General features: G+C 61.2%; 1 protein-coding gene across 5 annotated transcripts in view; it reads right to left on the bottom strand.

Annotated features, from left to right (window-relative positions):
- Nucleotides 1-308: 308 nt before the first annotated feature.
- The window catches only part of CAMK2D (calcium/calmodulin dependent protein kinase II delta), a 128,494-nt gene continuing 101,073 nt past the window's right edge, over nt 309-27,729 (bottom strand). Inside the window, exons 9-20 of one of the 5 annotated variants that reach the window (XM_054563654.1) lie at nt 27,605-27,699; nt 25,420-25,542; nt 24,735-24,818; nt 24,427-24,469; nt 23,016-23,053; nt 20,001-20,060; nt 18,177-18,218; nt 15,638-15,686; nt 8,641-8,716; nt 5,864-5,958; nt 4,027-4,255; nt 309-1,908 (exon numbers count right to left, since the gene is read on the bottom strand). In XM_054563654.1, coding sequence (XP_054419629.1) covers nt 1,905-1,908; nt 4,027-4,255; nt 5,864-5,958; nt 8,641-8,716; nt 15,638-15,686; nt 18,177-18,218; nt 20,001-20,060; nt 23,016-23,053; nt 24,427-24,469; nt 24,735-24,818; nt 25,420-25,542; nt 27,605-27,699 — 938 coding nt within the window. In that variant the 3' untranslated portion in view covers nt 309-1,904. Of the gene's footprint in view, nt 1,909-4,022; nt 4,256-5,863; nt 5,959-8,640; nt 8,717-15,637; nt 15,687-18,176; nt 18,219-20,000; nt 20,061-23,015; nt 23,054-24,426; nt 24,470-24,734; nt 24,819-25,419; nt 25,543-27,604; nt 27,700-27,729 lie in introns of those variants that run through there. The other 4 variants (XM_054563660.1, XM_054563668.1, XM_054563676.1 and 1 more) reach the window with 4 other exon arrangements.

Genomic DNA, 27,729 nt, shown 5'->3' with positions numbered 1-27,729 from the left:
GGTGTGTGCGGCTTCAGGAACCGAAAGGGAGCTGAGCGCCGCAGACACCTGCGGTCAAGCCGCGCGCAGCCGGGCGGGCCGGGGTCCGATGCGGGTCACCGCGGGCCCTGCGGCCCTGAGCAGGATGGGGCAGCGATGTCTTTGACTACTTGGCTTTCACGGCAGTTTTGTTCACCCAGAAAGTTAAACTGCGTCACCAGGGCAGACAGGCCTCGAAGGCGGGGACCTAAGAGGACCAGAGCCGGGCGCGGGTCCTCGGCCATAAGGACCTGCTCCTGAGAAAGGGAGACAGACACACTGTCGGCAGAAATCACAAATTTATTAACTCTTAAATATATCAATCAGTCATTTACCATTATGGCAAGAAATATGTACAGTGTCCCGTGGTGAACTGCAGAAGGTGACGGACGTGAACCCCGCCGCGGGGAGCGAGCGCGTAGCCGGCACCTCGGTGCGGGGTGGGCAGGGCCACGGCGACCCGTCAACACGACAGGCTCGGTTCCGAGTGCCAGACAACCACGGGACGCCTATTGTTTAAACACATGTACGCCACGTGCAGCCATTTCACAGAAAAGTGAAAGAAATTAACAAGGAGAAAGGAGGCTGTTACTTCACAGATTTCATTGGCAGGTCAACATGGCTCAATACATTTACTGTATATGTTTAGTTTAAATATGTATTGTTTTAAATCATGTAGCAATTATCAGAAAAGCTTCAATCTGTCTACCGTACATCCACTAGCAACGATACCTAAGTGATGCGCCGTGAACACAGGAGGTGCAACGGGAGGGCAGGGACGCGCGCGTGTCGTTTCTGCCGTCAGCGCAGGCTTGGGGGCGCGCGTCGCCGTGGGAGCAGCGGGGGGCCCAGGGGCGCAGACACGGCAGGGCCCCAGCACTCCCCGGCTTTCCCGGGAACTGGGGAACCCCAACTCCTCTCGGGGACGCGCTGTTGCTCGGACAAAAGGAGACGCTGAGAAGCACACGTCACAACACTTAAGTTCAGACACGGGGCAGGGCGTGGAGATGCCCGTGGCCCCTCTCGCTCCAGAAACGCGGCCGTGTGCGGGCGCCCGGCCCCGGTGGCTGCGGCACAAGCCCGTCACGGGACGGGGCCTCGGCCGCCACCGATCCCCACCGCGGGCCCTGTGTGCTCCCGGCTCCCGGTGAAGGGAAGCCCTGCGCAGCCCCGACCGAGCGGCCGAAGGGCGCGCTCGAACCGCGGGCCGGCGGCCGCTTACTCCGCTTCATCACGCGGGCGGCACCCTTCCCCCTCACGATCGGACAGGAGAAAAGTAAAGAGGAGAATGGGGAAAAAGCTAGGAAAAAATGGGGTAAAATGAAGAAAACAGCAGGCTTGAGAGACACAAAACTCAGTCCCAAGTGCTCCCCAGCGCAGAACCAGCACCCGCAAGCGATCGCACTCGGGCGTGACGCGAGCTTTCCGCCTGCAGTGAGGCCCGAATGCGGCGGCTCCCGCGGCCGCTCTGGCGGCTGCGCATTCAGGTCCAACGCTGCCTCAGCCGGGGTCACGCCAGGAAGCAGAACGCGCCGTTGCCCTTATTGTTAAACAAGCCAACACAGATTAATAGCGAAGAGTTTTTAAAAATTTACACTTTCCTTACATGCCGTCCTCAGGAGAACAGCCACGGGAGTCTGTCCAATCTTGGCATCGACAGCAGAGAGGGGCAGGCTGGGGGGTCGCGGCCTGGGCGGCCCCCGCGGCCTGCACGGCGCTCGCTCCGCGGTGAGGCGTGAACGCGGACAGGAGGGTGACGGCGAGGCGAGACGCGCGTCCCGCGGGCACCAGGTCCGGCCTTCACGCCTCACGCCCTCCCGCAGGCGGGGTGGCCCGGTCCCGTCCCGGGGCCTGGAGGCACGGTGCCGACGTGGCCCTGTGGACACTTAGCTGCGGACGAAGGAGAAGGAGACGCCAATTAGAACAGCCGCAGCAGAGAGCGGGCTGCGGGCTCCTGAGTCAGCGGGAGGCGGGCGAGAAGGCCGAGGCCGAGCGAGCTGAGCCTGCGACCTTCGCGAGGCAAACTGTTGGGGGAGGCGGCGGTGACACAGGAGGCAGCCTGAGCTGTCCGTCTGTCCACACGGTGCCAAGCTGTAGACGGACCGGGACCACGCTTCAAACAGGTTATTACTATAAACCCAAGTGCATGGGGAAGCTGGCAGATTAATAACGTTCACCAGCAAATTCGCGACGAACACTGTCACTTGGTGGAAACGGCCAAGGTCGGCCCTGGCTTCTGACACCACTCTCAGCGCCGAGGGGACAAGGGGCAAGGGGCGCGGCCGGACGCGGGGAGGCGTGGACGGCAGCTCTCGTCCAGACACGCTGCCGGGCGCTCCGCCCCCCGGGGCTCCAGCAGGGGGCTCACCACGGAGCCGCACAGACCGGGCCGCAGCCCCGGAAGAAGCAGACAGACAACGGCAGCCCCGCGCTGAACCTCGGTCCACTTTCGATCCCCCGCTGCCCCCTGCTGGCTGAGCCTGAAGTTGCAGGCGCACTGAGGGACACACCAGCCTTGGCTGGCGCCTCCTGGGACCCGGCAGGATGCAGCGGGGGCCCAGAGCCGGCCCAGCGAGGTGGGGTGGCCCGAGCTGTGCAGCTCAGCGGCCGGACCGCGAGGACGCCCACGGGGCCGCAGGCTGCGCGGCAGGACTCGCAACGCTGGCCTCGCGCTCGTGTGAAGATGCTGGGAGCTCAGGCCTGTGCTGGCTTCCAGTGACTGTGCAGCAGGAGAAACCACCCTCAAGGGGAAGGGAAACGGCCCGTGGCTCTCCAGTCAGCCCTCAGACCCCGAGGCGCCGCGGGCAGGGTGCTACTTGTAAGACCCCAGAAAAGTGGCTTTCGCGCCTTAGATGTCCTGCCGCATCTAAGAGGTGCTTCCTGACAGGCTGTCTCTGCCACTGGGGACATGGGGCGGCCTAGTGGGGGAGGCCTGCGCAGCCTCTGCGGCACAGGGGCTCTGCGCAGCGGGCTTCGCCCCGGGGACCCCAGGCCCTGCGGGGCCACCCCCGCATCCCCCGCACCCCCCTGGGGTGGCAAACGCACGGAACGGGGGTCTTCACGATCCTGCGCCTCTGGCCTTTGTCTCGCATGCAGAGCCCTTGTTTTCAGACGGAATCCCAGCCTCTCTCTGGTTTTTCCCTGTGGTCCCATCTCCACAAGCCCAGCTCTCAGTCTGCGTGGACCTGGGGAGGCCCTGGGAGCCACCGTGGTTACGGGGCCAGGGGACCGGACGGAGAGGGAGTGGGAGGGCCGCTGTGCGAGCTTTCCCTCCCGCCCCCCGGAGCGCAAGGCGTGGACCTGGCAGGACACTGGGGGGGGGGAGAGCGGGAGGGGCCCCGCCTGCCCCGAGCACATCGCCCTCCTGCCCCTCAGCGCCCGCGGTCCCTGGGCCCCTTGTGGTGCCGGCACCAGGCCCCCGCCAACGCCGCGCCCGCCCCCCACCCAGGGGCCGCTCCTGAGGCCGCAGGGCCCATGAGTCACAGCTCCGTGAGGCTGCACGCGCTGTGCCCTGCCGGCCGCTCGCCCTGCCCCACTCGGAGGCCAACGGTGACCTTTGCTGCGCGGCCTCCCTCTGGCCTGGGAGCTACGCTGCCTTGCAAGCTAGAGCGGCAGGCGCCGCGCGGTTCAGTGGGCGCGGCGTGCGCCCCGATGGCGGGCTGTGGGGACAGACCCCGACCCCAACGTCGGCCCTTCCCGTGCCGCGCCTTGCACACCGCCCCGGACGCCAGGGACGCAGGCCCCGGCGCTGCACTGGCCGCTGCCCACGCCCCCTCGTTCTTCCCTCCCGCCGCCCTTCCCGCCGCGGAGCGTGACAGTGACGTCCCCGTCTGTCCTTGTCCGCGAAGCCCCCACTCAACCCCGAGGGCGCTTGGCCGGGTCGCGTCCCCCACGCTCCCGGCTAGGACCACAGGGGATTGCTGTCGCGGGGCGGCAGCCCACGCGGTGCCGGTCGGGCCGCGCTGCCCGGCGCCTGCCCCCGTGCGAGCGGGGCTGGGGGACACCTACTTGGTGGGCACCGTGGGCGACCCCGAGCGGTGGAAGTGCACGTTCTGCCACTTGCCGTCGCGGCGGTGCCACACGCGGGTCTCCTCGGACTGCATGGTCCTGGGCAGGCCGCCGCCGTCCAGGTACTGCGTGAGCCGCACGTAGGCGATGCAGGCGGCGTCCTCGCCCACCAGGTGCACGTGCGGGTTCAGGATGATGGTGTGCACCGGCTTGCTGCTCTTGGACAGCGCTGCGGGAGAGCAGAGCGAGAGGTGAGCCCCGTGCGGAGGGAACCGGACCCGGCCCCGTCGGCGGGGGTCTAGGAGCGAGCTGCCCTCGGCTCCCACCCCCCCGCCCTGCACTGCCAGGCGCCGGGCCCGGCAGGGAGACGGAGGGGAAGGCGGGCGCGGGCACTGCTCCCTCCGGTGCCCTTGGCAGACAAGGCCCTGGGAGGCCGGCTGGTGGGGAAGGCGGGACGGAGGTGTTTCTGTCCTGGGAAGTGGTGGCCAACAAGCTGTGCCACATGGGCAGTTCCTGCCTTTCCAGTGAGGGAGCCGCCGGGGTGGCTGAGAGGGTCCCATGGTCGTTTGCTCCTGGTGGTGACAGATGTGGGGCCGGATGTGGGACAAGGGCAAAGTACCGAGAGCCCGGGGAGACGCTGCCCCTGGAGGAGAGGCGGCCGCGCCTGAGTGTGCACCTGTCGCCCCGTGGCCCCTTCCGCAGCGGAGCCCACGCCGTCAGAGCCTCGTTGGCCTCATGCGGTCAGAACCCCAAGTCCTGCGCAGCCGGGGGGGGCCAGGGCCGGGCAGCCCAGGGGTCCGGCCTGTGCCGCTTTGACACAAGCGGCCCGCCCTTGTTCCTCCAGGACTGAGGGTCGGCGAGTCCGAGCAGAGGACGCGTGGTGCTCTCGTGGGTCACCCAGCGGTGAGCCGTGTGACCTCTGGAGCAAACCTGCTTCCCGTCCGCAGAGAAGGTCTGAGCGCTTCGTCAGCGTCGGCTGCAAAGAACGCCCAGCGTGGGGAGCGTCTACTCAGGCAGCGACCGCAGCGTGCGCTGCATCAGTCGAAGGATGGGCGGGCGGCCGCCGGCGCGTGCGGGGCAGTGGGTGGGAGGGCACCTCGCAGCGTCTGCTCTGGCCGGACGGGGCGATGACCTTCGTGTGCTCGCAGATGCCCAGTGCCCGGGAGAAAAACTGATTCCCTCAACTGAAGACCCCATGCCCAGGCAGGCGTTCCGTCGCTGAGCACATCACGGATGTGAGTCAGGGACCTTGCTCCCCCCGGCCGTCGCCTCTTTCCCAAGCCCCACCCAGGGCCACACTGCGCCTCTGACCGCACGTCCACATGTCTGTCCCTGCGAGGACAGGGCGGGGGCAAAGGGCTGCTGGCCCACACTGTGCTCGGTGGCCCGAGCGTTTCTGTGGCAGCTTGTTCCGTCACTGTCCTGGGAACGCGGCTCCCTCCACAGCGGTCGAAACGCGCCCTTGGAGCGGGCGGGCGGGCCGCCCTGCTGCCAAGCGCGGGCGAGCTCGGGAGCGCCTCCCTGCGGGCCGTGGCTCGCCGCGACTGCTTTCATGCCGTTGTGTCAGGGAAACTGAACACATTTTTTTTGGTGACTCATTTTGTGGCTCATATCACACCTTTACTGGGACTTCTTTGGGTGCAGTCCATCAACATTACTTTTTATACAAAATCAGATATTTTTTCAAAGCACACCAACACTTTTAACCCTGTTGATATTTTTCAATTTCAAATGTTAAAAGTTCTCATTGCATAAAAGAGCCAAAGAATCAGCAAACTGCGGAGCTATTCAAAGAGAAGTTGGAAAAGGCATGTTATTAAATTTAGAGTAAATGTACCATTTTCAAAGTAGAATCGATGAAAGTCCATTCCTTCCACTAAATTGCCCAAAGCTTCAGGTTCAAAAGCCGTAAGGCCTGGGTCACAGATTTTTCTGTAGGGGAAACAAACAAACACACACGATCACTAAAAGGGCTAACGTGTTTGGTTGTCCCGCAGACATCCCTCCGGGCTCCCCCAACAGTCAGCGAGGAAGAGAGTCTCCGAAACCACGGAAACGCGCGGTCTCTGTCACCCGCCCTGGCCGGCCTCCCCGAGGGCGGCCCTGCGCTGCCCCGGTGAGCCTGGGGGCCCCCCTGTTTTCTCACTCTCGACTGAACCTTATTATTTTTCAGACGCGGCCCAAGTCCAAGTCCTCTCCGAACCCCATGGAGCCAACGCTGGCTCCGAAGCGAAGCGAAGCGCTTCTGGAACGGTCTTTGACGCGTCCTACACTGCACGCGCGAGCCTGCGTTACGTTCCGACAGAGCGGACGTCCCATCTGCCACTTCCTGGCAACGTTCCCGAGCTCAATTATCTTGTGGCTAAAGTTTATTTAACTTCTAAAATAAACGTAATAAGCCGTTTAAATGCACGTGAGTTTTCTTTTCAATCCTCGAAATACGATTAAACAAAGAACTACACCATTTCAAATCCATCTTCATAGAAAGCCAAGGGGCTTCCTTTGCATAAACTTATTCAGCAAAGAACTGTTAAACACCTATTTTATGGCAAATATTCTTTGAAGCAAACAATTGTAACACAACAGTTAATCCCGGACTAGAAAGAAGCGCCGCGCCCCCGAGCAGGCCGCGCCCAGCCACCCAGGGCGGCTCCTCCCAGCCGGCGACCTCCGGTCTGGGTGGAAGGAGGCGCCGCCCGCAGAGCGGGCAGCGAGGGCGAGTGCAGGGATCGCACTGCGCCGGGTCGGCCTCCGAATTTCACTCAGAAATTCCCTGTTTGGGAGGAACGCTTTTCTACAGCTCGACAGAAACACAATCTTCAAAAGGCTCACTTGCTGGTTCATAGAATGTGGGACTGAGGTGTTTTTTAAACTTTTAAAGCAGAACATACTTGTACATAAAAAGTCACAGCGGTTACTCTGTGGCAGAGAAAGCCTCCAAGGGGGTGGGGCGGATGGGGTTTCAGACTTCCCCTCGGGCTCTCTGGGGGCCGCTATTTTTAAGCTCAAACTCCAATGCACACAACCTCTTTCCGAGGCACAAACTGGGAGAAACGGTGTCCCCATGGCAACAGGAGGCGGCTCCACAGGGGCAGGGCCGCCTCTGTCGTCTGCGCCCGAGCTGCCTGCGCCGCTGCAGGGCTTTCCGCCGCCCCCAGGAAGCCACGGCTGGGAGCCCCGTGCCGGCTCCTCCTCACGCACGCACCCCAGCCCCGGGATGGGCTCTGTACCCACGGCGGCTCCCGGGGCTGCCCTGGGCCCGCGCACCCTGGATAGGGCTCTCGGGACCGGCGGCCGGCGGCACAGCCCGGCTGGCCGCGCACCACAGGACAGGCTAGGGCATCAGTGGCCGGGGCGGTTGCAGGGAATTGCGTCGTTTGAAACACCCCCCTTTCCGCTGTCTGAGCACACGGGAGGTGCTACGCTTTGCCCCTTTTGCCTGCTTACTGCCAGCAACAAAACATGCTTGTGCCATTCCACGGGGACACTACTGGAAACGAGGTTTAAAGAAAACACCGTTCTTGTGCCTGGAGAGCCCCCTGGGTAGCACAGAGTCACACCTGCGATGCTACCGGTAGCCGCTGCAGGCCCCGCGCGCGCCCTCCCGGCCCCGGACAGAAGCGCGGCAGGGGCGCGCACCCCCACGCGACCGCACTCAGGAGCCGCCCTGGGCTTGGTTCAGACGCACAGTCTCTCTCCCGCATGTTCTATACGTGGCCGTGTGCAGCCCACGGGGGGCGGGGAGGGTTCCCCCTTCTAATGCCAAGAAACCAACAGGGAACGGCCCCGTGTGCTCTCCGCAGGCCACGTCCCTTCTTCCTGCTCCTGCCTCGTGGCGACCGTGGGACGCGGACGCTGTTTCCGGTTTCCCCGACAGCACTCTCGCTCCGATGAACACCTCTGCTCACCAGCTCTGTCCACGCTGTAGACTCAAAGCCCACAGCCACACTGTGTTTCGATCAGCAGCACCAGAGGCCTGCAGCCACGCGCCCCCCGACGCGCCTGCCGCCCGCCCGCCCCAGCCGGCGCCCCAGCCCCCCTTCCTGCTTCCCAATCCCCTCCCCAGACGGGCGCTCCCGCGGGCTGTCTGTCTCTCGGTCTCCTTTCCGCTGGTGGCCTCGTCACTCTGGCTTCTCACCGCGACTCCGCCTCCACTCCGAACCCCAGAGACCAGCCCCACCTCCCGCATTTTCCGCCTTTTACTCGCGGGGAGCCAGCTGTGGGCACGGGGCGCCGAGCCGCACACGTGTGGACAGGGAGGCGGTGCTGAAGGGGAGCTGGGGCCCTCCCCCTGCGCCCCTGACGAGGACGACAAGGACACTTCCGCGTCGACGCGTCCTCAGCGCTTCCAGTCCCGTGTCTGCACAGAGGCGCGCCGGCCACACCGCCACGCACCGACACAAACCCTAGTCCTACCTGAAGCCCCCTGGCTCACTGAAGCGCTGAATATTTTTATTTCTGTCCTGGGGCACCTAAGTCCTTTATCCCCCGAAATAAAGCTGCTGCTGACATGCCAAACCTGGGGTCAAACACATGAATCCAGTGCCCCGGAGACGGTATCCACACAGGAAACACCACCATGTGTGCAGAGCGCATTCACAGGCGTGTACTCACGTGTACGCTTCGAAGTCTCCGTTGTTGATGGCTTCGATCAGCTGCTCGGTGACTTTGATGATCTCTTGCTTCCGTGCTGAAGGCAAAGGTGCAGAGTCGGTGAGACAGAGGGCAAAGCCACAAACCGCGTCACGCGATGACATTCCGCTGAGACGGCAGCTGTCCCAGCCCGTCCCTCGTGGGCGCGGCTGCTACCCCGCCACCAAACCGCGCCCACAGTGGCCAGGCCCCCCTGGGCCGGCCCTTCCTGAGCCTGTGGGACCCGCCCCGCCCAGCGCCCTCTGGGGAGCCCAGGGCTGGTGCTGCCGGCTGGACACCAGCCGCCCGAAGGCCCAGGCTCTGTTTTTAACTAGTGCTGATGACCTGTGACAGCACGGTCACTTATCCACGTGCCTGCATGTTCACCGTCCCCTCCACCAGCTGCACGAGAGGGCGCCCGCCCCGTAGCTGCCGCCGTCCAGCCCCGAGGCCTCCAGTAAACCGTGGCTCAGCGCGTGGCCGTGGGCGGCCGCTCAGCCCGACGTCCCCACAGGCCGTCAGCGCCAATACTGTGGGGACGCGCCTGCGGACGTCCACGGCAGGAACCACGTGGCGGCCGCGCACCGCGCTGCACGGCCGCTGCAGCTGGCGGGGCTCCCCCCGCCCCCCGTGGGCAGCCCCCTCTCCGCCCACCGCCCAGGCGCCGCCCTGCAGTGCCCTCACGCGGCACCCACGATGGGCTGTGCCCACGGCCTCCGCTTCGTGCGGCCAAGCGGCCACCCACGCGGCCTGTCACCACGCTCTGCTCACGGTGCAGCCTGTCCTCCTCCTCCAGGCAGAGGCTCCGGGTGGGCGACGCGTGTGGATAACGTGTCCTGGCTGTGTGTCCTCTAGACAGTTGTATCCACCGCGTGCGATAATATGAACGCTAAGTAACTCCGTCAATTTCATCACTTGATGTTAATAACCTTTTCCTGCTTTCAGAGGACTGTTCTCTCACTAAGGAAATTGACGGGTAAAATATTTGTAAAGGTGCGTGCCACTGACTTTTATCTCGAGAACCCTGGGTGCTTCTCAGATCGCCGGCGGCGACCTGGGGGGGCCACAGGGCCGCTCGCCCCACTTCCCAGGGGGAGTTTGCTTCCCATTGGGTTTTACTTCATTATCGATTAAAGGCAACCAGTTTGCACGTTTGGTGAATCTGATCTTCATTAAGAAGATTTTGTACCGTGGACTGAAGTGTTTGCATTCACGTCCACAGCTCGATGTCAGCCAGGGCACGGTGCCCTCGTTTAAAATAGACATCTGGAAACCCAACTTGAGTTCGCCGACATTGCAAGACAACTTTATAAAATTACGACGTCCATAAAAAGGTTACTAGACATGTGAAGGCCAATAATCCAAAAAAATCACCGCACGGGTTCGCTTAGAGGAAACCAGGAGCAGGTTCCCCAGCTGCTCCCTCGCCCACTGCCGGGCGACGGCCACACGCTCCGCCCCGACCGGGTGAGGCGGCCGGGGACTCGCCTGCGTGGCCGCTGAAGTGACACTTGGCGGCCGCCTGTGACACCTGGCCCAGTCCCAGGGCACAGAGGATGCCTCGGAGGGATCAGGAGACAGGGACACCCCAAACTGCCCCCTCCTATTCAGTCCCGTTTAAGTCAAATAGACACCTGAGTTTGCTGTGGCATTAGGGAAAATCTACAACTTTGAAAACACACTGATTTTTAAAACGAGTAACGAGTCAGAAAACCAGGAACATCAGGCCACAGGTCGCTGCCCCCCGCGCATTCTGCCTCCAGGGTCCCTTCCGCTGCACGGGACGCACTGGCTGCCACTGCCACGCGCCTCTGCTCGCCCGGGGCCTCCAGCCTGGGCGGCGGCGACGTCCCCGCTCCGCCGGCCCAGCCAGGCGGGGCCCCGCATCCTCTGGGACGCCCTCCCCAGTCTCTCAAGGCCTGGGGACGCTGCCTTCCTGCATCGGACCCAGTGGTCGCGTCTGCCCTTGCCCGTCTCCTGGCAGGAGCGCAGCCCTCGCCGCCCGAGTACGGAGGCCCCGATGCTCCTTCCTGGCAGCGGCCCCATCCTCGCCCCGCTTTCTTCTATCAGCTGCGATCGCTCCCGACAGCATCCCCGGCCCCCGCGGTGGGAGCGGCCCCGCGCTGTGCGCTCACACAGCACGCTGCGCCTGCGGCGCAAAAGCACTCGTCAGTCACGCTCCTGCCGCACGTGCGCCCGCGAATGCGGGGGGTCGGTTGGCTCCGCGGCTCCGCGCGCTGCGGAGCAGGGGCCCTGAGCGCAGGCAGAGTCCGCGGCACACAGAGGACGTCCGGGAAGCACCGGGATGGGAGGGCCCGGAGCCGCCCCGGCGCGCCGGCTCCCGGCTCCCTGGCCTGCGCCGCAGGCCGCATGCTCTGGTGGTGATGGTCAGAGAGCGCGGGAAACGCTGCGCCGGCTCGTGCGGACGCCACAAGCAGCCTGGCCCCTGTCCACCAGCAGCGGGAGAGCGAACACGCCCCGCGGCCCACGCCTCTCTCTCTGCCGCTGCTTTTCTAATGGAACCGGCATTTTGCTGCTCCTCGGGCGCTCGGCCTGGCCCCTGCCCGCTGCCCCCACCTCGTGCCCCGGGCTGCCGCCCTCCTGCTTGCAGCGTCCTCCAGCCCCGTCACGGGGACATTTGCTGGGTGCTGCTCAGTCTCCCACGACTCCCTGTGCCCGTCCCTGGTGGCCTCAGGTGCCCCTCTCGCTCTGGCCGCATGCACTGCCCTCTGAGGGCCGCCGTGGCTGCAGCGGCCCTGGGCTTTGAGCGTGCGTTTCTACACGCGGCCCGAACCTGCCCGGCCGCCCGGCACTCGCCCAGGGGGCCTGAGATGGGCTCCTGCACCTTCCGCACCTTGCACATCAGGCCGCCGAGGCCGGCCGGCGGCCGCCGCCTCTCCCCCACGCCTCTGCACGCACCCCCGTCCTCCGCGGGCCGCTTCTTGCTCTCCGGTTACTCGCTCCCCGAGTTCCGGGCCCACCGTCCAGCTCCAGGCCCCTCGGCCTTCAGCGCCGCAGACCCCGCCCTGGGACAGCAACCTGGCGGCCTGCCAGCGTCCCGCCGGCGACTGCCCGCCTGCCTCTCGCTTCCCCGCTGCCCGGAGCCCCTCTCCTGAGGAGGCGCCTTCACGCCCGGCCCCCGGGTTGCCCTCTGAGAGCTCCAGACACGGCCATCTGATGCCACTGTGGTCCCTGCCACAGAGGCAGCCCGGAGATGCCCCGCGGCCGAGGGCCCGCACGCCCGAGCGTGTGCTGCAACTCCGAGGGGCCCCGCAGGCGGGGGCTCCATGGCTGCCGGGGGAGGCGCCCCGCGTGCCGCACGCGCAGGAACGTTCCCGGCTGTCGCCTGCAACCCGCCCAGACCCGTCCTGCTTCACGGCCTCCCTCCACCCCGTCTACGGTCACGTCCGACATCTCTCTTCCCCGGACCCGTGGGTGGAGGCGCCCGCCGGCCCCGGGGCCTGTCCTTCTCTGGCTGGCACGCGGCCCCAGCCACTGGTGTTCAGGACGACTTCCAGCCTCACAGGTTTCTGTTTAACAGGATGCTCACCAGTCTGACCAGGACTGGACCAGTGTCTACCTTCAGCGCCTGGGACCGCGTGAACGTCTGTCACCGCGTGCCCACAGAGCGAAAACGAGGGACGAGACACACGCTGGGTGCGCCCTGGGAAACACCCGCTCAATGCCAAATGTGTGGGGCGGGCGGGCGGCCAGGCCTGGCGCCCTGGGTGTGGCCGCGTTTCCTGGGAGCCCCCGCGGCTCGTGCGGTCTCAGGAGCGGCAGAAGGACCCCCGTGTGCGAGGCCGCAGTGTCGCAGGCGCCAGAGGAGGCCCAGTGAGGCGCCCACACAGGTCCGGCAAGACAGGCTGGGCGTGTAGAGTCCGTGTGACACCTGCTTCTTCCCGACAGAGCTGGATACAGGGAAGGTCCCCGCTGCCCGAGCGGCCAGTCCCGACGTGGGACTTGCCGGTTTGCTGAGCTCCCTGGTGGGCTTCCTCGGGTCTGCGGTGCAGTCGGGCCGCAGGCCAGCCGGCCCGGCCCGCGCACACCCACCGTCACCGGGACGTCAGCAGAGCGTCGCAGGCGGAGCTGCCCCTGACCTCAGCCTGAGGAGCTCCTCGCTCAGCCACCCAAGTTGCTCAACGGAACACAGAGGAGAGAGCTGTTGGGCTTTTCGGGGTGTATCCCCTTGGCTTAGCGAATCTGTTTCTTTGCTGTTCGTCAGTCTGCAGTTCCAGTTCATCGAACTCCCACCCTTCTGAGAGGTCTCGGGGCCTGGCAGCCAGACACGTGGCGGCCAGAGGTGAGCAGACTGGCCCGGTCGCCCAGCAACCTCGGGAGCTGGGCCAGGGCTCGAGCTTGACTTGGCTGGAGGCCGCCGGCTGGGCAGCCCCTAATCCATGTCCTTCCCAGCCCACGGTGCCTAAGCCAATATTTTGAAACCATAAACTTAACGAGCCACCTGACACGCCTCTGAACGTACTGTGCGAGGTGACTGATGACTTAATTACTGGGCCACGACTGTAATTAATGATCACGCCAGTGTCGCAGAAGCGGGCATCCCGTGGTTTGAGGGTCTTTCCATGCTGCCATTAACAAAAGTAACTCTGGGGGCAGCTACTGTCTTAGGAAAATACACAAACGAGGATCAATTTTCATGCTCTTGGCAGCTTCACAGAAAACGGCGCCGGTCAGCCCGGCTCGGTGGGGAGTGCTCTGGGCAGTCAGCAGCTCCTTTCTTACCAACTATTTTTACTTCACTCGTTTGACAAATTAGACATTTTGAAGAGTAATTTCCATTATTTTGGCTTTTAAAATCAAACCCATCAAAGATTCTGGAGTTGACTGGTTTAGTAATCTATAATATTTTGTTTAAATATAATACCAGACATTACCAAACTTCTACTTGAGGATGCTTTCAGGAAATTACAGGAAAGCTCATTTACTCAGAAGTCACCTGTTCAGTAAGCCCCCAACATTAAAAAAAAAAAAAAATTAAATTGTTGAAACCGTTTCCCCTGCGCTCCGCCCGGCGGCCATGGGGGCCGCAAGCTGCCAGCGGCTTTGGCAGCCCCGCCCAGCGCAGGGCACAGCTAGACAGGGTCCGCCGGGCGCCCCCCAGCCCTGAGCACCCTCCAGGCCGGCCACGCCGAAGCAGGCTGCCCAGCCGCTCTGTCCGAAGTGGGGGACGGGGGGCGGTATCAGGCCAGGCGCGGAGGGGCTGCAGGTGAGCAGCAGTCACCTGCGAAAGGACACCTGTGTTCTGAGGGCAGGGGCAGGTGGACCTGCGGACGGACTGGAAGCGGGGAGAGGGCGGGCCCGGCCGTGCGGAGGGGCGGGAGGGTGCGCGTTGCGGTGGATCTGCTGGTCAGACGCGTCTGAACGCGGACCCGGGAGAACCGTCGGGGACCTGAGGGCAGGAGCAACGAGCCGGACGACGGGCAGCACCGGACACTGCGTGCTCTCGGCGCCTGGGGGACGCGGCGCAGCGGTGAGGGTGAGCGCAGCGCCCGAGGGTGGGGCCCCGGCTGTGCCTGGACACCCCGCCCTCCCGCCCACAGCCGTCTCAGACACCAGGTGTGCCGGCAGCGAGGACTCTGCTCGCCCACCGACGCCCCCGACCTGGAGGCAGCCCCGCACTGACGCTCAGAGGTGGGAGGCGGGGGGTGGGGGGCGTACGGAGCCCCCCGAAGCCGAAGCCGCCAGAAGGCCGGGAGCACACAACGCGGGGAGCGCGCTGCTGCCCTGACGTCACTCACTCATTTACAGACTCGGTTTCTCCAGGGGACGCTGCAGTCACTTCTTTCTAATTCTTGCTCAAGGGAAGGTATGAAGACGAGGTAACATCTGCTTAGCGACAGATGGTCTCTCTGAATCCCCGCTGGGGGCATCGCTGCTTCTCGCCCTGACAGACAGGCTGACGGTGCAGCCAGGAAGCCACCTCCGCTCCCTGCGCTGTGGGCGAGGGGGCGCACAGACCCGCTCAGCATGCGCAGGCCGGGCGGCAGGTGGCGCAGCAGTGCCGGCCCCCCTCGCAGTTAGGCCGCAGGCAGGGCTCGCCGAGGGGGTTCTCGCTGCCCCAGGGGGCCGGCAGAGTCGGCCACCACGGCCCTCTGCGCTTCCTGAAGGCCCCGCCCCCAGCCCGAGGCCTTCCAGGGCCTGTACTCGTGGCAGGATCTCGCCGACACCCCGGAGTTGAAGCCCACAGCTACCCTGCCAGGTAAGCCAGCTCTCGGGGACGCCTCACTGACTGACGGTCACTTCGCTGCAGCTGTTCTACGTGCTTCCCTTCCGACGTCTGCTTTAAACATCCCTACAGCCACCGCGCTTCCACGGACCGGCTCGGAGACAAGGAGCCTGTGGAAACTGCAGTTGTTAGGAACTACAAAGCAAGAGCGAGGGTGCAAACTGGGGGCCACAGGTGAGCCCCTCCACGGCAGCCACGCCCAGAGAGCAGGGTGCTGAGGGCGCGCGTTCTGCGGGGACACGCGCGCGGCCGACGGGCTTGGGCTTCTGCACCGGGGGAGGAGAACATATCAGGGAAGCGCAAGACAAAAACGCTGCCCGTGCAAATCCGGTGGGCGCCACTGTCAGCCTAAAAGCAGCTGCCCGGGTCCGTCCTCGAACGGAAACCGCTTCCTGGGGAGCGTAATGGACGAACACAACACACACCCGCTGCAGGGCTGCCAAGGACGGACTCAGTCGCAGCGTGGCACGGTGCGTCCACGCCGCCACGGCTGCTTAAAGCCGCAGCGGGCTTCACCAGCCCCTCTGGTCTGTGTTTTAAAAACACGGAAAAGAACATCGTGTTTCAAAACACAGAAAAAAACCTGACAAGACCCATAAATATAATCCAAATACCAACAAAACACTAATGAAAACTGTCTCGAGCCCTCGGGCAGGCCTCGTGCCTCAGTGCGTGGCTCCCTTGGAGCGCGCGCTTCTCTGATGCACAGGGAAGTCTGCGGCCCCACCGTACCTTTCACGTCCTCGTCCTCGATCGTGGTGTTGGAACTCTCCGTGGACTCCTGCCGAGAGGAAAACACATTGTCAGAGGCCAACGTGGAACAGCTCGGCCTTTTCTGTCCTTAGAAATCCGGTGCGTGACGCTCACAGCATGCACAACTCCTCAGCGGGCCGTGTGCGCACCGACATGCACTGGGACAGAGACCCCGGCGGCTCCGACAGGGACGGGAGGCCACGCACGCAGACACGCGGGGCACGGGGAGGCTCTGGCTGCCCGGGCTCTAAAGCAGCGCAAACCCAGGTGACCTGCAGGTGCACCTTCTCGGAAGCACTGTCTGAGGACGCGCCGGGTTACAGTGCCCCATCAGGTGTGCTTTTCCTGCGTATTTAGGAAGAACTGGCCTACGCGCCGAATGAATTAGAACCTTCAAAGAGCACACTTTTTTTATTCCCCATCCAGTCAGCACGCAGCCCCCTCTCTGGGTGAGGCGGCCCCCCGGGCACTGTGCCCGCAGCCCGCCCGCCGCCTCGCTCCTGCAGATAGGGCCTTCCCCGCGCCGCCCGCCGCACGGAGACACGAGGCACGGGGACCTGGGAGCGCACGTGCCGGGGCGTCCTCACCTGTGGTCGGCACAGTGGGACTCAGAAGGGGTCATTTACTTCCAAGGACTGTTAGGGTTTCGCATTCATTTCTAAAGCAGAACTGGCTGCTACTGATCAGAAACCCAGCCCCTTACGGCAAGATGAGGCGGTCTGGTCTCCCTGGCCCATGGCCCGGAGGCGGGAGGTCAGGACGCACACCTGCAGGGACACTGCAGCCACCGGCGTCGAGACGCGCTCCTGACAAAGGGTCTGATGCGTTTTTCCATTAATGGTGGGTGTGTTTTCTAGCAACGAAATCTATTAATATTTGTAAGACACAATTTTCTACTACAAGTGATTGAAGGCTCGAGACAGAAAAAAAATTGGAAACAATCTTCCAATCAACAGCTATGTGCCCAGGGACAAAGACCGGACTTTGCAAAAGGATAAAGATGCCTGTCATTGCCCTTTTAGAGATTCGGCCTTTTAAAAAGCCATTGCTTTACGTAACTCTCATACAGAGCATTTAAGCCAAAGGGACAAGTTAGACCTGTGCCCAGAGCCTCTGCCCACACAAAACCAGAGTCGCATGCGCTGAACGTGGCCCAGAGCTCACACCTCAGCTCGTGACGAGGCCAGCAGGCAGGGATGCACGGCTGGTCCGCGCCGGCCGGGCGCGTCCGGGCGCGTCCAGTGGCAGCCTCCACGGGCCGAGCCGCGGCCCCCACGTGGGGGGCGGTGCGCCCGGGGTTGCTCCTAACTAGCTCAGGCCGTTAGGGCCTAGACCAGGGATTTCCCACCGATGTGCGTGAGAATTTTTAAAACATGCAACACCCGACCGCTTTCCCCTTAGACGGTCAAAAATAAAAAATGACAGCAGCCAACACAACAGCAGTCATCCGATGTGAATGAATCAAAATTACAACCTATTTTTTTGATGAGAGTGGCAAATTTTTCCGGTGTGCGGCAGAATTGTAGTAATTACCTTGCGTGTGCCCTGGGGTGAAAAGGCCGGACAGTTGCCGGTGTGGAGCGTCTTAAGTGTCACGACGCTGACTGCTAAACGCATCTCGTAACAGAGAATATAACTAGTGCATTGTGTTTTACTTTAATGATTTTAACACTGATCGACTAAATGTTGAAGCAGAGAAAGTGCGTTTTCTGACTTGAACATGGCTGAGAGCAGTCAGGAGCAGCAGACCGGGGACTTGTTTGTGGCGGTCTGAGGTTGTGTCCCCGGCCCCACAGAAATGTGACCTGGTGTGAGAGCAATACGGTGCGCGCCTGGCACATGTTCTGAGAGTGTCTGCTTTCCCTCCAGACACGCACACGAGCACCGCGACTTAGGGAGCGCTGTGCGACCGCCTGCCACGGCCAGGGCACCTCGCAGGCTTCTTTCAGCACAACTAGTTCTGTGTCTGCTACTAAAATGCATGCCATTCAATGACAATGTAGTTCACAAGAAGTGAGGGTCCTGAATGTCTTCAAATTCATGCCAAACAACAAAAGCACCACCGACAACAGGGAATTAAAAGAAAACAATGTAACAATGACAGAATAAATAAACTCAAAAGCAACATTAAACAAATACCGATGAACTCAGGTTGGTGTTTTGAGAACAGTGGAAGGTGCAGCAGAAAACCTAACATTTCATGCGGGACACACACGAAGTTCAGGGAGAGGCAGGCGTGGAGGAAGGAAGATGGGGGCCTAGCTGAAGTGCCGTCACCTCGACGTAAAGACGCTGTCTCCCCGGCTCTTATTAACAGTATGATTCATTTGTCTTTCGAGTTGTCATTCTTTTTTGTTTTGAAAGAAATATGGGTACAGTTCCAGGTAAATCGGGCCCACGGGGAAGAGCGCTAGACCAAGGGCAGGGCTCCGCCCCGTGTTTGGGCCACAGAGTGCGCCCCGCCTACGGGCCAGCCGGGGGCCCTGTGTGAGCGAGTGGCTGTGCCCTTCCTGCATACCTTGTTTCCGTCGGGGTTGTGGATTACAGTAGTTTGGGGCTCCTGAGTGAGAACAAAATAGAGAAAGAAACAGTTTGCACGGTAAGTACACTCGGATGGGCGTGGGCAGAACAGGGCGAACGGCCCCCAGGACGGACAGGGACAGAGCGGAAGCCGTGGTGCCCGCGGCAGAGGCCCGCGCGGGCAGGCCGCGGGCGACCTTGGGAGCCCCGGGGACCCCGGAGCCCAGCAGCGGCATGCAAAGACCTTCCTCGACCCGCATGCAGCCTGGCTTTGAGGGCTGCAGACCTCCCGCGGCGGCCACTGTTTCACTGCCCGGCGCCGGGCGCCGTCCCTGCTCCTCAGCGAGGGGCCTGAGCCCGTGGCCAAGGGCCCTTGAGATGAGAACACTTTGAGGGGATCTCAAATTCTTCGAAGACAGTTTTTCAGCTGCAGTGTTCTCAGGACTGATTATGTGTCTCACTGTAATTAATACACAGATAAACACCCTTGGAAAATGTGGAACCACTGGACTTAAGAAAGGACTATCCTAGAGAATATGTTTCAAAAGTCCTTGAGAAATCCTAAGGGACATGTCAAAGGTTCGTTTAAAGGGGTTAGAAGTCATCACAGAGTCACAATGGTTTGCTGTTAAGTCCTGTGTTAATTCGTATCAAAAGATTTCTGCCTTGTGGACTACATGCATACAAGATTTATTTGTAAAGCCATGTTTTTCCATTAAAAAAGTATTTTGCCCATTGTTTTCTACCAGAAAATTAAAGAAATATTCCCAAGTGGAAAATCACACTCAAGTAAGTGACACAGAGAAGCCTTCCTTCCCTCCCCTCCATGACAGGCCGACTCCCACCACGTGGCGCCTTGTCAGCGGGAGGCCACGTGGCCGGAGCGTTGGTGGCAGCCGGGAGCCCTTCACAGCGAAGCTGGGGGACCCTCTGAGCACTGCGAGTCCCCCCACCCCCGCTGGACCCAGGATCTGCACTGCGACCAGGACGCGGCCTGCCATCCTGATGTGTCCGCCTGTCCTGCTGACGTGCTGAATGGGCCTTGCTGGGTAACGCAAGCGAAACAACCCCGAGCCTTCTGGACTCGTTTGAGATTACGGCACACAGGACAGTAAGAGGTCAGAAACATTTCCGAAAACCCGAAATCCAAGTGCGGCCTGTTCTGGAGAAAACAGCGTGGGGCGCAGAGCACTGCCTCCCAGCCCTCAGGCCTCACGCCGGCAGCCGCTCCGAGGAGTCGGAAAGCTGACGCGGCTGCCGACGGAGCGAATGTCGGGGAGACACACAGAGCCGCTGCTGGGGCTCAAGCTCTGTGCTGTGCGGCCTCGTCCTCCGGGCTGAGGTGAAACAGTGACCATCCGATTTAGGGGACGACAGACAGGAGGCTCCGAAGATCGGGAGCCGCCCCGTTCCCACCGCGCAGCCTCCCAAAGCCAGCGTCTGCGAGCGCGCGGCCTGGGGCTCTGAGTAAGGCCTGCGCTTCCAGCTCCGCGCCGGGTCCTGCGACCCCGCGTCAGGGGAGCCAGGAGCCACCAAAGCACATTCACGGCACATCCTGGGCACATGCAACGGCCAGCGGCAGGGATCCCAGCTGCAGCGCGACGCCCAGCAACGGAGCGAGGCATCCCTCATCAGACACACAGCGTGGCAACCGCCCCCACAAAATAAAGAAAAAGATGGACTTGTCATGTCTTAGAAAGCAAAACAAAAAGAAGCAAAACCCAACGGAAAGCATGTATAATATGTATCTGCACAAGGCGAGCACACAGGAGAAGCGGAGGACAGCAAAGCGCGGAGGAAGGGTTACAGAGTCCAGCTGTACCAGCGCCGGGGGAGGGGCATTTTCTTTGGGGCTAGTTACCACGTTGGCTTTGTTGTTTATCTGTGGGTGCGCAGAAAATAGAAAGAGATGCCTTAAAGCCCTGGTAGCAAAGTCTCTACACGCAGCACGTCTACTGGAGGTACCGACACGGAAATAAAGAACGCTGCGAAGAGCGCGCGGCGCCCGGGGCCCGCGGCGGCAGCACCGAGCGGCTGCAGCGGAACCCGCAGAGGCCCCGGGCCCGGCACGGACCTGCCGCCCACAGCCCTCGAGGGGCCGGCCCTCTGCCGCCAGGTCCCCCGGCACGCCACGAGGGGCCCGCTCCTGCGTTCACTCTGTCTCGGAGCCTGAGCTTCCCACCGATCGGCTTTCTCTGGGGCCCCATCTTTTTGTTTAATGGGCATCTAATGACAAGCTAGGTCTTCTGATGAAGTGCAGGCTTTACAATGTATGTTCAAAACTGGTAAATCTGGGTCGCCTTTAAAAAACACATTATCAGATATAAATGGGCAAACTGACCTCATGACTATATTCTGGTGGTAAACAACCACTTTTCACTAGGTTTCCTGTCCAAGTGCTGCTGCGGTCACCGAATTTCACACTAGGAAGGCCACACCCGGCTCTATCGTCACTGGTCCGACCCCGCAGGAGAGGCTGCTGCCTCTGTGGAGGCCCCGGTGTGCGAGCGCCCGGGGTCGGGAAGGCAGCCTGGGGCCCAGAGAGGGCTCTGCACACGGTGGCCACGTGACCGTGCAACCGGGTCTGGACGTGCAGAGCCACAGACTAGAAGTGGCAATGGCTGCCCGTCTAAACACGCGTGACAACGTGCATCGTGGCCATCAAACAGAAACAAAGATCAACACTCATTCTCTTGTACTATATTCTCTAGGTATTTTCTTTACATATTATTACTACCTAAAGGAACACGTCCCATTTAGAATAAATGCACGTGAGGATTTAAAGAGAAGAACGTATCGCATTGAGCAATGCACACCCAAGAGCACCCAGAAGCGAGCACACCGAGGAGCGACTTGGTCTCCAGGGGCCCTTCCCTGCCCTGGCTCCCACCCGCGGTCACACTGACGCCAGCACTGAGAGGAAGGCAGAGGCCCGGCAGCTGACGTGGGTGCGTGACACCTGCTTTCCTGTTCACCTGCCTCCGTGTGACTAGACGGCACAGCATCACACTGCACGCGGTGAAATGCAGGAGCAGGGAGAAGACTTCAGGAGTCCCTTACCGGAAAACCCTTTAAAAATCCATCTGTCTTTGGCAGACAGTTTGTTTGAAACTTTCCTTTAAATAAGAGTGCACAGACTTTAAGAAAAAATTTGTGTAACAGCCAAAACAAGAGAAAGTGGAGTCTGTGGAAGAGGAATAGAAGCCAGCACTGCCGTGCACACAGGACGCAGGGCAAGGGGCTGTGCCTGTCCCCTCGCCCCCGGAACTGCACTGGGCCTGACCACCGCTGCTCCCCGGGGTCAGGGGGCCCTGCGCACACACGGGGTGACGCCGTGTCCAGCTGGGTCAGCGGCTGCCAGCCACGCAAGGGGAATTCTGCGTTTTTATTTGTTTTGAGACGAGAGTTGTTTTTTCCTCGGATGTGGATGCCTGGAACGGCTTTGCTTTAGTGAGAATGTCCCTCGTGCACACGTGTGCACACCCACGCGCACACTGGGGACTGTGGACCCTGCACTTCCCAGTCCTCCACTTTCCCCACACGCCCAGCTCGGGGCTGAGGCCGTGGGCTCCTGGGTGCGACCTTTCCCAGGGAGAGCCTGACAGGCAGACTCCCGCCGCCCCCCGAAAACGCGCGCCGGACTTCCTTTTCTGACCTGACCACACAGAGAGGAGGGAGAGAAAAAACAGGGTCGGCCGAGTCTGAGCATCGAGGCGTGGGGCACAGGAGAACGCCGCCCCCGGGAAAGCCCTTCTTGAAGTGTCTACACGAGGAAACTACGGACGACCGGCATCTCAGCAGGACCGTCTGAGACCGGGGCGGAAAGCACAGGGGACAACGCCCCTGGGGAAGGCTAACGTCACGCTCCGGCACGCTAGCTGGGGAAGAGGCCGACGTGCCCCGTGACGCTGGATTCAACGGGGGCCCGAGCCGGCGCGAGGCGGCCGGTGATGGGCAGTGCGGGGCGCGGCCGCCGCTCTGCAAGCCCTATCACAGAGGCAGGCGGTGAGGACAGAGGGGCAGGGACGCCAGTCGCCCATGTCTTACGTCACGTTTTCAAAGTGAACCGAGCGCCTGACTTTGGGTCAAGTTCAAATGTCAGAATAATAACTAATCCTGAGAATGTTGAAGTGTTCGTGAGGAGTGTATGCATCTGCCATTGGAAGAGAAAGAAAAGTGTTAAAGAAAACATACAGGTAACACGCTGGAAAGAGAAATGTAATGCAAACATATGGTTCCATTCCAAGGTAAAGTCTCATGAAACGAAATGGAATCGATAGAAAATCAGTTGTATTATCCTGTTTAGAAATCCAAGAAAGTGAAAATATCCTATTCCTTTCTTGGAAAGTTTGTAAAATTTGTCCTGAATATTCACCTAGAAGCGTCTCAGTGCCTTAGACAGAAGCCCAGAGACAACTGGGGCTCCAGAGAGGCCGCCGGGCCAGGGAGCCCGTTCGCTGGACATTTGGCCTCCAGGCCCAGCGTGGGACCCTTCCAGGCCGTACGTTTCGGCAGCGTCACTGGGCGGGAAAAGTCTTGTGTCACAGATTTTCAGGTGACCAGGACAGTTTGGGTCTGTAGGATACCAGAGGGGTTTAGACATTCTGTTTCCATAGCAGCTTCTTATAAAAATATTATCTATCATGATTGTTTCCTATGCACTAAAACAAGAAATACCACTTCTGTTGGCATAAATATCACTCCTCTTCGTGCGTGAGGTTATTTTACACTTTGCCCTGCCTTCTCGCAGGAACTACAAAAATGGGTGTGAAGCCCTGGGCCTGTGCCCAACGGTGTGCAGTGTGACCCGACTCGGTGCAGGGGGACGCGGACATACCTTCACGCCGTCCGGCTTCTTCAGCAAACTCTTGGCTGCTGCAAAGCGAGAATAAGATCACGTCAGCGGGCCACGCGCGGGCTCCGGGGCCCAGTGGGGGACGGTCCCCGTGTCTCCCTCAGGGCGTGCTGAGTCGCAGCCCACGTGTGCACCCGCCAAATCGGCCGCGAGAGCCAGGCTTCCCGGGCGTGGAAGTGTGGCATCGCCGCCCATGGAAGCCGGAACCCAGTCCCGGCTCGCGCTCTGCGTAGCCTTCCTAACGCACAGTGAGTCACTGCTTCCTGGGCCCCAGTGAAACAGACATTTATCTGAGCAGAGTCTCTGTTAGGTGCTATTTCATGAGATTAACCGAACACACCCCTGCCAATGGCAGCCACATGAGCCGACTGTTTGCAGAACAGGTCACGTGCAAAGGGGGTGACAAAGTCTCACCGCCCCACACACAGTGGACCACGCACGCCCGGCGGGGCCCCGGCCCCCCCCCCCCGAGCGGCTCCTGTTGGCGCCCCGGCCAGCAGACGCCTCGGGCCTCCTGGGCTCACAGTGTCGGCCACTCGGCCGCCGGGGCCACTGCGGCTCCAGGCTGTGCAGGAACAGAGTGCGGGGCTCCCGGGTCGCCTGACGCCGCAGACCCTGCTCGTGGGAACAGCAGGCAAAGTGAGATGGCCCCAGTTTGGCACAGTCCTTTGGCGGCTGTTCCAAGTGTCAATGGCCGGACAGAAAATTTGCCAAGATCAGCTTTCTAGCTGCTCCAGGCCTCCCCATACTTGAGGCTCATTAGCAGTTACAGAAATTTGACTTGGAGACTGGGTCCCCAGAGGGGCTCAGCCGAAGAAGGGGCCCCAAAACGGAAGTAACGCCTGGGGACAGCAGACCCGTGTCTGCCTGGGGCAGTGACCCTGCTGCAAAGAGCCGGCTCCGCCTCCTGTCGCCCGCGGTTTGCGGACTCAGTCCGCCCGGCCGGCGGAGGAGCGCTCCCGTCTGCCTGCGTGCTGCCACGGGCCGTGCCTCGGACCCGAGGCCGGCCCTGTTCCTGCGGCCGGGGCGGGCACGTGCTCTCGGAGAGCTCGGCCCCGGGAGCCGGGCCCCGCAGCGACGGCCTCCTTCCACAGCCGTGCTTGCCGGGGCTTCCTGCGGGCTGAGACACGTGCCCGTCCGCCGTCACACTCTGCAGAGCAGCGGCCGGCGGGCCCAGGACGAGGACACACGCTGCGCCGTGAGACACGTGGCAGGGCGGGCGGCGGCTCCCCACGGGAGGCTCACCTGCCTGGCGCCCCGCGCACAGCACCGCGGGAACGAGGCCATCCCCAAACGTGACAGTGTTTTCCTAATTATCGTTTTTTTCTCAACTCCAGAGAGACGATGGAAGAGGAAACCAGAAGGTGAGGATCCGGGTCCCTAACCCGCGTACCTGAGAAATTCCTCGTGGCCAGCATCGTGGTCAGGATGGCGCCCTGCGAGGCGGGAGAAGGGTGAGTGCCGTCCTGCGGGCTCCGCCCCCACGCACCGCCCTGGACCACAGCCGCCCGCCCGCCTCGGGAGGGACACAGCAGCTCCCTCTGCTACCGTCACAGGCCCCCAGGGCTCCATCGCGGGGCCACGTCGAGTGCGCCCACAGCTCCCTGAGACCCAGGAGGCGAGGAGGCCTCTGCTGACGGCCACGGCCCGCCCCTCACTCCCCTGCCCATGCCGCGGCCCTCCCAGCAAGTCCCGCCGCACCTTTAGCTTCCTGCGGGCGTTGAACTTCTTCAGGCAGTCCACCGTCTCCTGCCTGTGCATCATGGACGCCACCGTGGAGCGTTGCTGCGGGAGGAGGGGAGAGTTCGCTCGCCGCACAGCACCGCTGCCCCCGCGGCTGGCGCTGCGCCCACGCGACACCCCTCACTTCCCATCACCTTCACGCCACGACGCTGTGACCATGTTTCTGCAGCACTGCCTTTCGCGCGCCTCCTGGCGTTAGTAACTGGTCATGCCTCACACTCATCCGCAGAAAGCATTTCCCCCCGGGCCCCCCAGGCGCACGTGGTGCGCAGCGTGTCCGGGGCCCCCCAGCCTCTGGGCGCCGGCCTGTCCTGCGCGGGAAGCCTGCTCCCAGCTTCCAAGCCCCAGGCCTAATGATGACACAGTACACGTTGTCTAACTGTTTTCTTCCAGGCGCTGTTTCATCTGTGCGTCGCTTTCTTAGCTGCTGCTCGTGACTGTGACCGGTGACCGGTGGCGCGTGGGCGCTCCCGCCTCCGGACCCGGTGCAGCTACCCCAGTGCGCTTCCCTGGGACACAGTCGGCTTTGCGAACTCCTTCAGCCAAAACTCACGCCCTCATTTACCCTGCTCCCTGCAAACGCAATTTTAAACCCACAAAAACCGTTTGACAGCGCGCCTGTTGCCACGCAGGCGGCACTCACGCAGATCCAGGGGTGCTTGAGCGCCTCGGAGGCTGTGATGCGCTTGGCGGGGTTGATGGTCAGCATCTTGTTGATCAGGTCTTTGGCTTCAGGAGTCACCGTGTCCCACTCTGGGGACGGAAACTTCAAAAACAAATTCATAAAGTGTGTGAAAAACAGGTTCCCGCAAACACGCAAGGAAGAGCCACATATACTAATGATGTCCTTCAGTAGTGAGTTCCTTCACAAACTCACTTTTTGTGTGAGTCGTATGGTAGATAAATTGACATAGATAAACACCCCCCCCCCACATAGACATTTACACGTTACATATACAAGAACAGTAACTGGTAAGGGACATATGCTCCAAAGTGCATATTATACATACTAAATAATTTTACAGAGTTTAGAAAAATAAACTTGAAAATCTTTTAGTCCTGAAAGTGAAATTTTACCCATTCCTCACAGTCATTTGCAGAAGCCACAGAGGTGGCAGCTGTCACAGGTGGGCTGACACCCCGTGTGGCCCCACCAACGCAGAGACAGCCCGCGGCCTCGCGCCCTGTGCCCCGGCGAGAAGGACTGACCCAGCCTTGGGCGGGGGGGTGGGGGGGTGCGGCTTCACTGCCCCGAGTTCAGAAAGGACCAGCTGCTGCTGAACAGCGGCCACTAGAAACCCACCTCCCCTCTACGGCTTCAGTCAAGCTGCGCATCCCGAGTTCCTCTCCCTGAGGCTTTTTTGAGAATCCTAAGGCCTCGCTCCCACCTAATTATCATATTAATTAGCATATTGAGTAGGAACACTCTTAGTGGAGGGATCAGAAAACTGCCGTCTCATTAGTTTCTAGACAACAGACAGAAACTGGGTTCTTCCTCAGTCCATGCCCTTTCAGTCTTGGAAAAAGCTTTTGTAACTGTGTCATGGACTTCTTACTTTTTGTATAAAATGGGCAGTTTATGACCCATTGGCAAAATGAAACTTGAGAAAATGATGCTCTTTAATACTTGTAGATTTTGTCCGTTTAACAGTTGTCACTTTAGTGCCACCTTTCTTTGGAGCAGCTGTGAAAACCTGCTAAGGATTCGGAGCAAGGGAACACTCAGGCTGCCTGTCGGCGAGGTCAGCAGCAGCCAACGGTGGGCCGCCCCGTCCGCCCTCCCGGCGCTGACCAAGGGTGTCTCTCTCTCTCTCTCTCTCTCTCTCTCTCACACACACACACACACACACACATTTAGTTCTTCTAGAGAGAGTAAGGGAGGGAGAAAGAGACGGAAAGAAACAGCAATCGGCGCCTCTCCCGTACGCCCGATGGGGACCACGCCTGCCACCCAGGTCTGTGCCCTGACTGGGATTTGAACCTACGACCTTCTGCTTGGCAGGATGACACCGAACCCACTGAGCCACAGCGGTCAGGGCGAATTCAGGCTTTTGACATCAGCGCTCTCTCTTCTACGTGGAGCCTCCAGCTGGGGCACAGGAGGTGGGCCTGTATCGCCTGCTGCTTCGCTCCCCACTACTGACACGGGGAAGCGGCGGCGACCCCCGCGGGCTGCCCCTCGTGGCTGTGGGGCCCCAGGGAGCACGCCATTTACGGTGCGCTTGGCAAACGGGAGAAACTGCCTCAAAGGGCAGAGCGAAGCCAAGGAGGGACAACAGGTAAGGCCATACTCTTCAGACTTGGAAGTTAACTCACATACCTGTGTGCACGTATACATAGGCTCCATTCAATTATGCTAACTCTATGTAAAACGTACTGGGATTGTGACTTTCCCTTAAATTTCAACTGTAAAGCCTCTTCTTCGAACGAGAGCGTGCACAGAAGACCACGAGGTAAATAAGACAGAAAAGGTCAAAGTGACACACAGAACAATGTTCTATTTGATACCTGGATCACTGCAAGGTACTGTCGGTATACGACTTAAAATCATGTGACAGGCATTAGGGCATATGATTAGAATAAACAGGTGGGAATCATTTCTAAAGCAAAAATGCTTTAATTTTTAGCTGTTAAAATGCACGAGGACCCAAGCATCCTGACGAGCAAAGCCCTTCCTTAGCGACCTCAGACGGCTTGCCTTCCGACCGTGGCAGACACCGGCTGCAAGGGCACACGCGGGGGCTCTGCGGCGTTTCTCCGTTCCCTGCTCACCCCCCGCCCCGCCCCGCCCCGCCCCGCCCCGCGGGGCTCCCACGCGCGCTACGTACGTCGTACGCGCCGGCCTTGATCTGCTGGTAGAGCCGGTGCTGGTCTTCGTCCCAGAACGGGGGGTAGCCCACCAGCAGGATGTACAGGATGACGCCTGCAGGGCGGCACGTCGGCGCGTCAGGCG

The sequence above is a fragment of the Pteronotus mesoamericanus genome, unplaced genomic scaffold (assembly GCF_021234165.1).
Source record: "Pteronotus mesoamericanus isolate MK-2021 breed Mesoamerican mustached bat unplaced genomic scaffold, CSHL_Meso_final contig_163, whole genome shotgun sequence".
Taxonomy (NCBI): Eukaryota; Metazoa; Chordata; class Mammalia; order Chiroptera; family Mormoopidae; genus Pteronotus; species Pteronotus mesoamericanus.
This window is presented reverse-complemented; position numbering and strand designations above follow the sequence as displayed.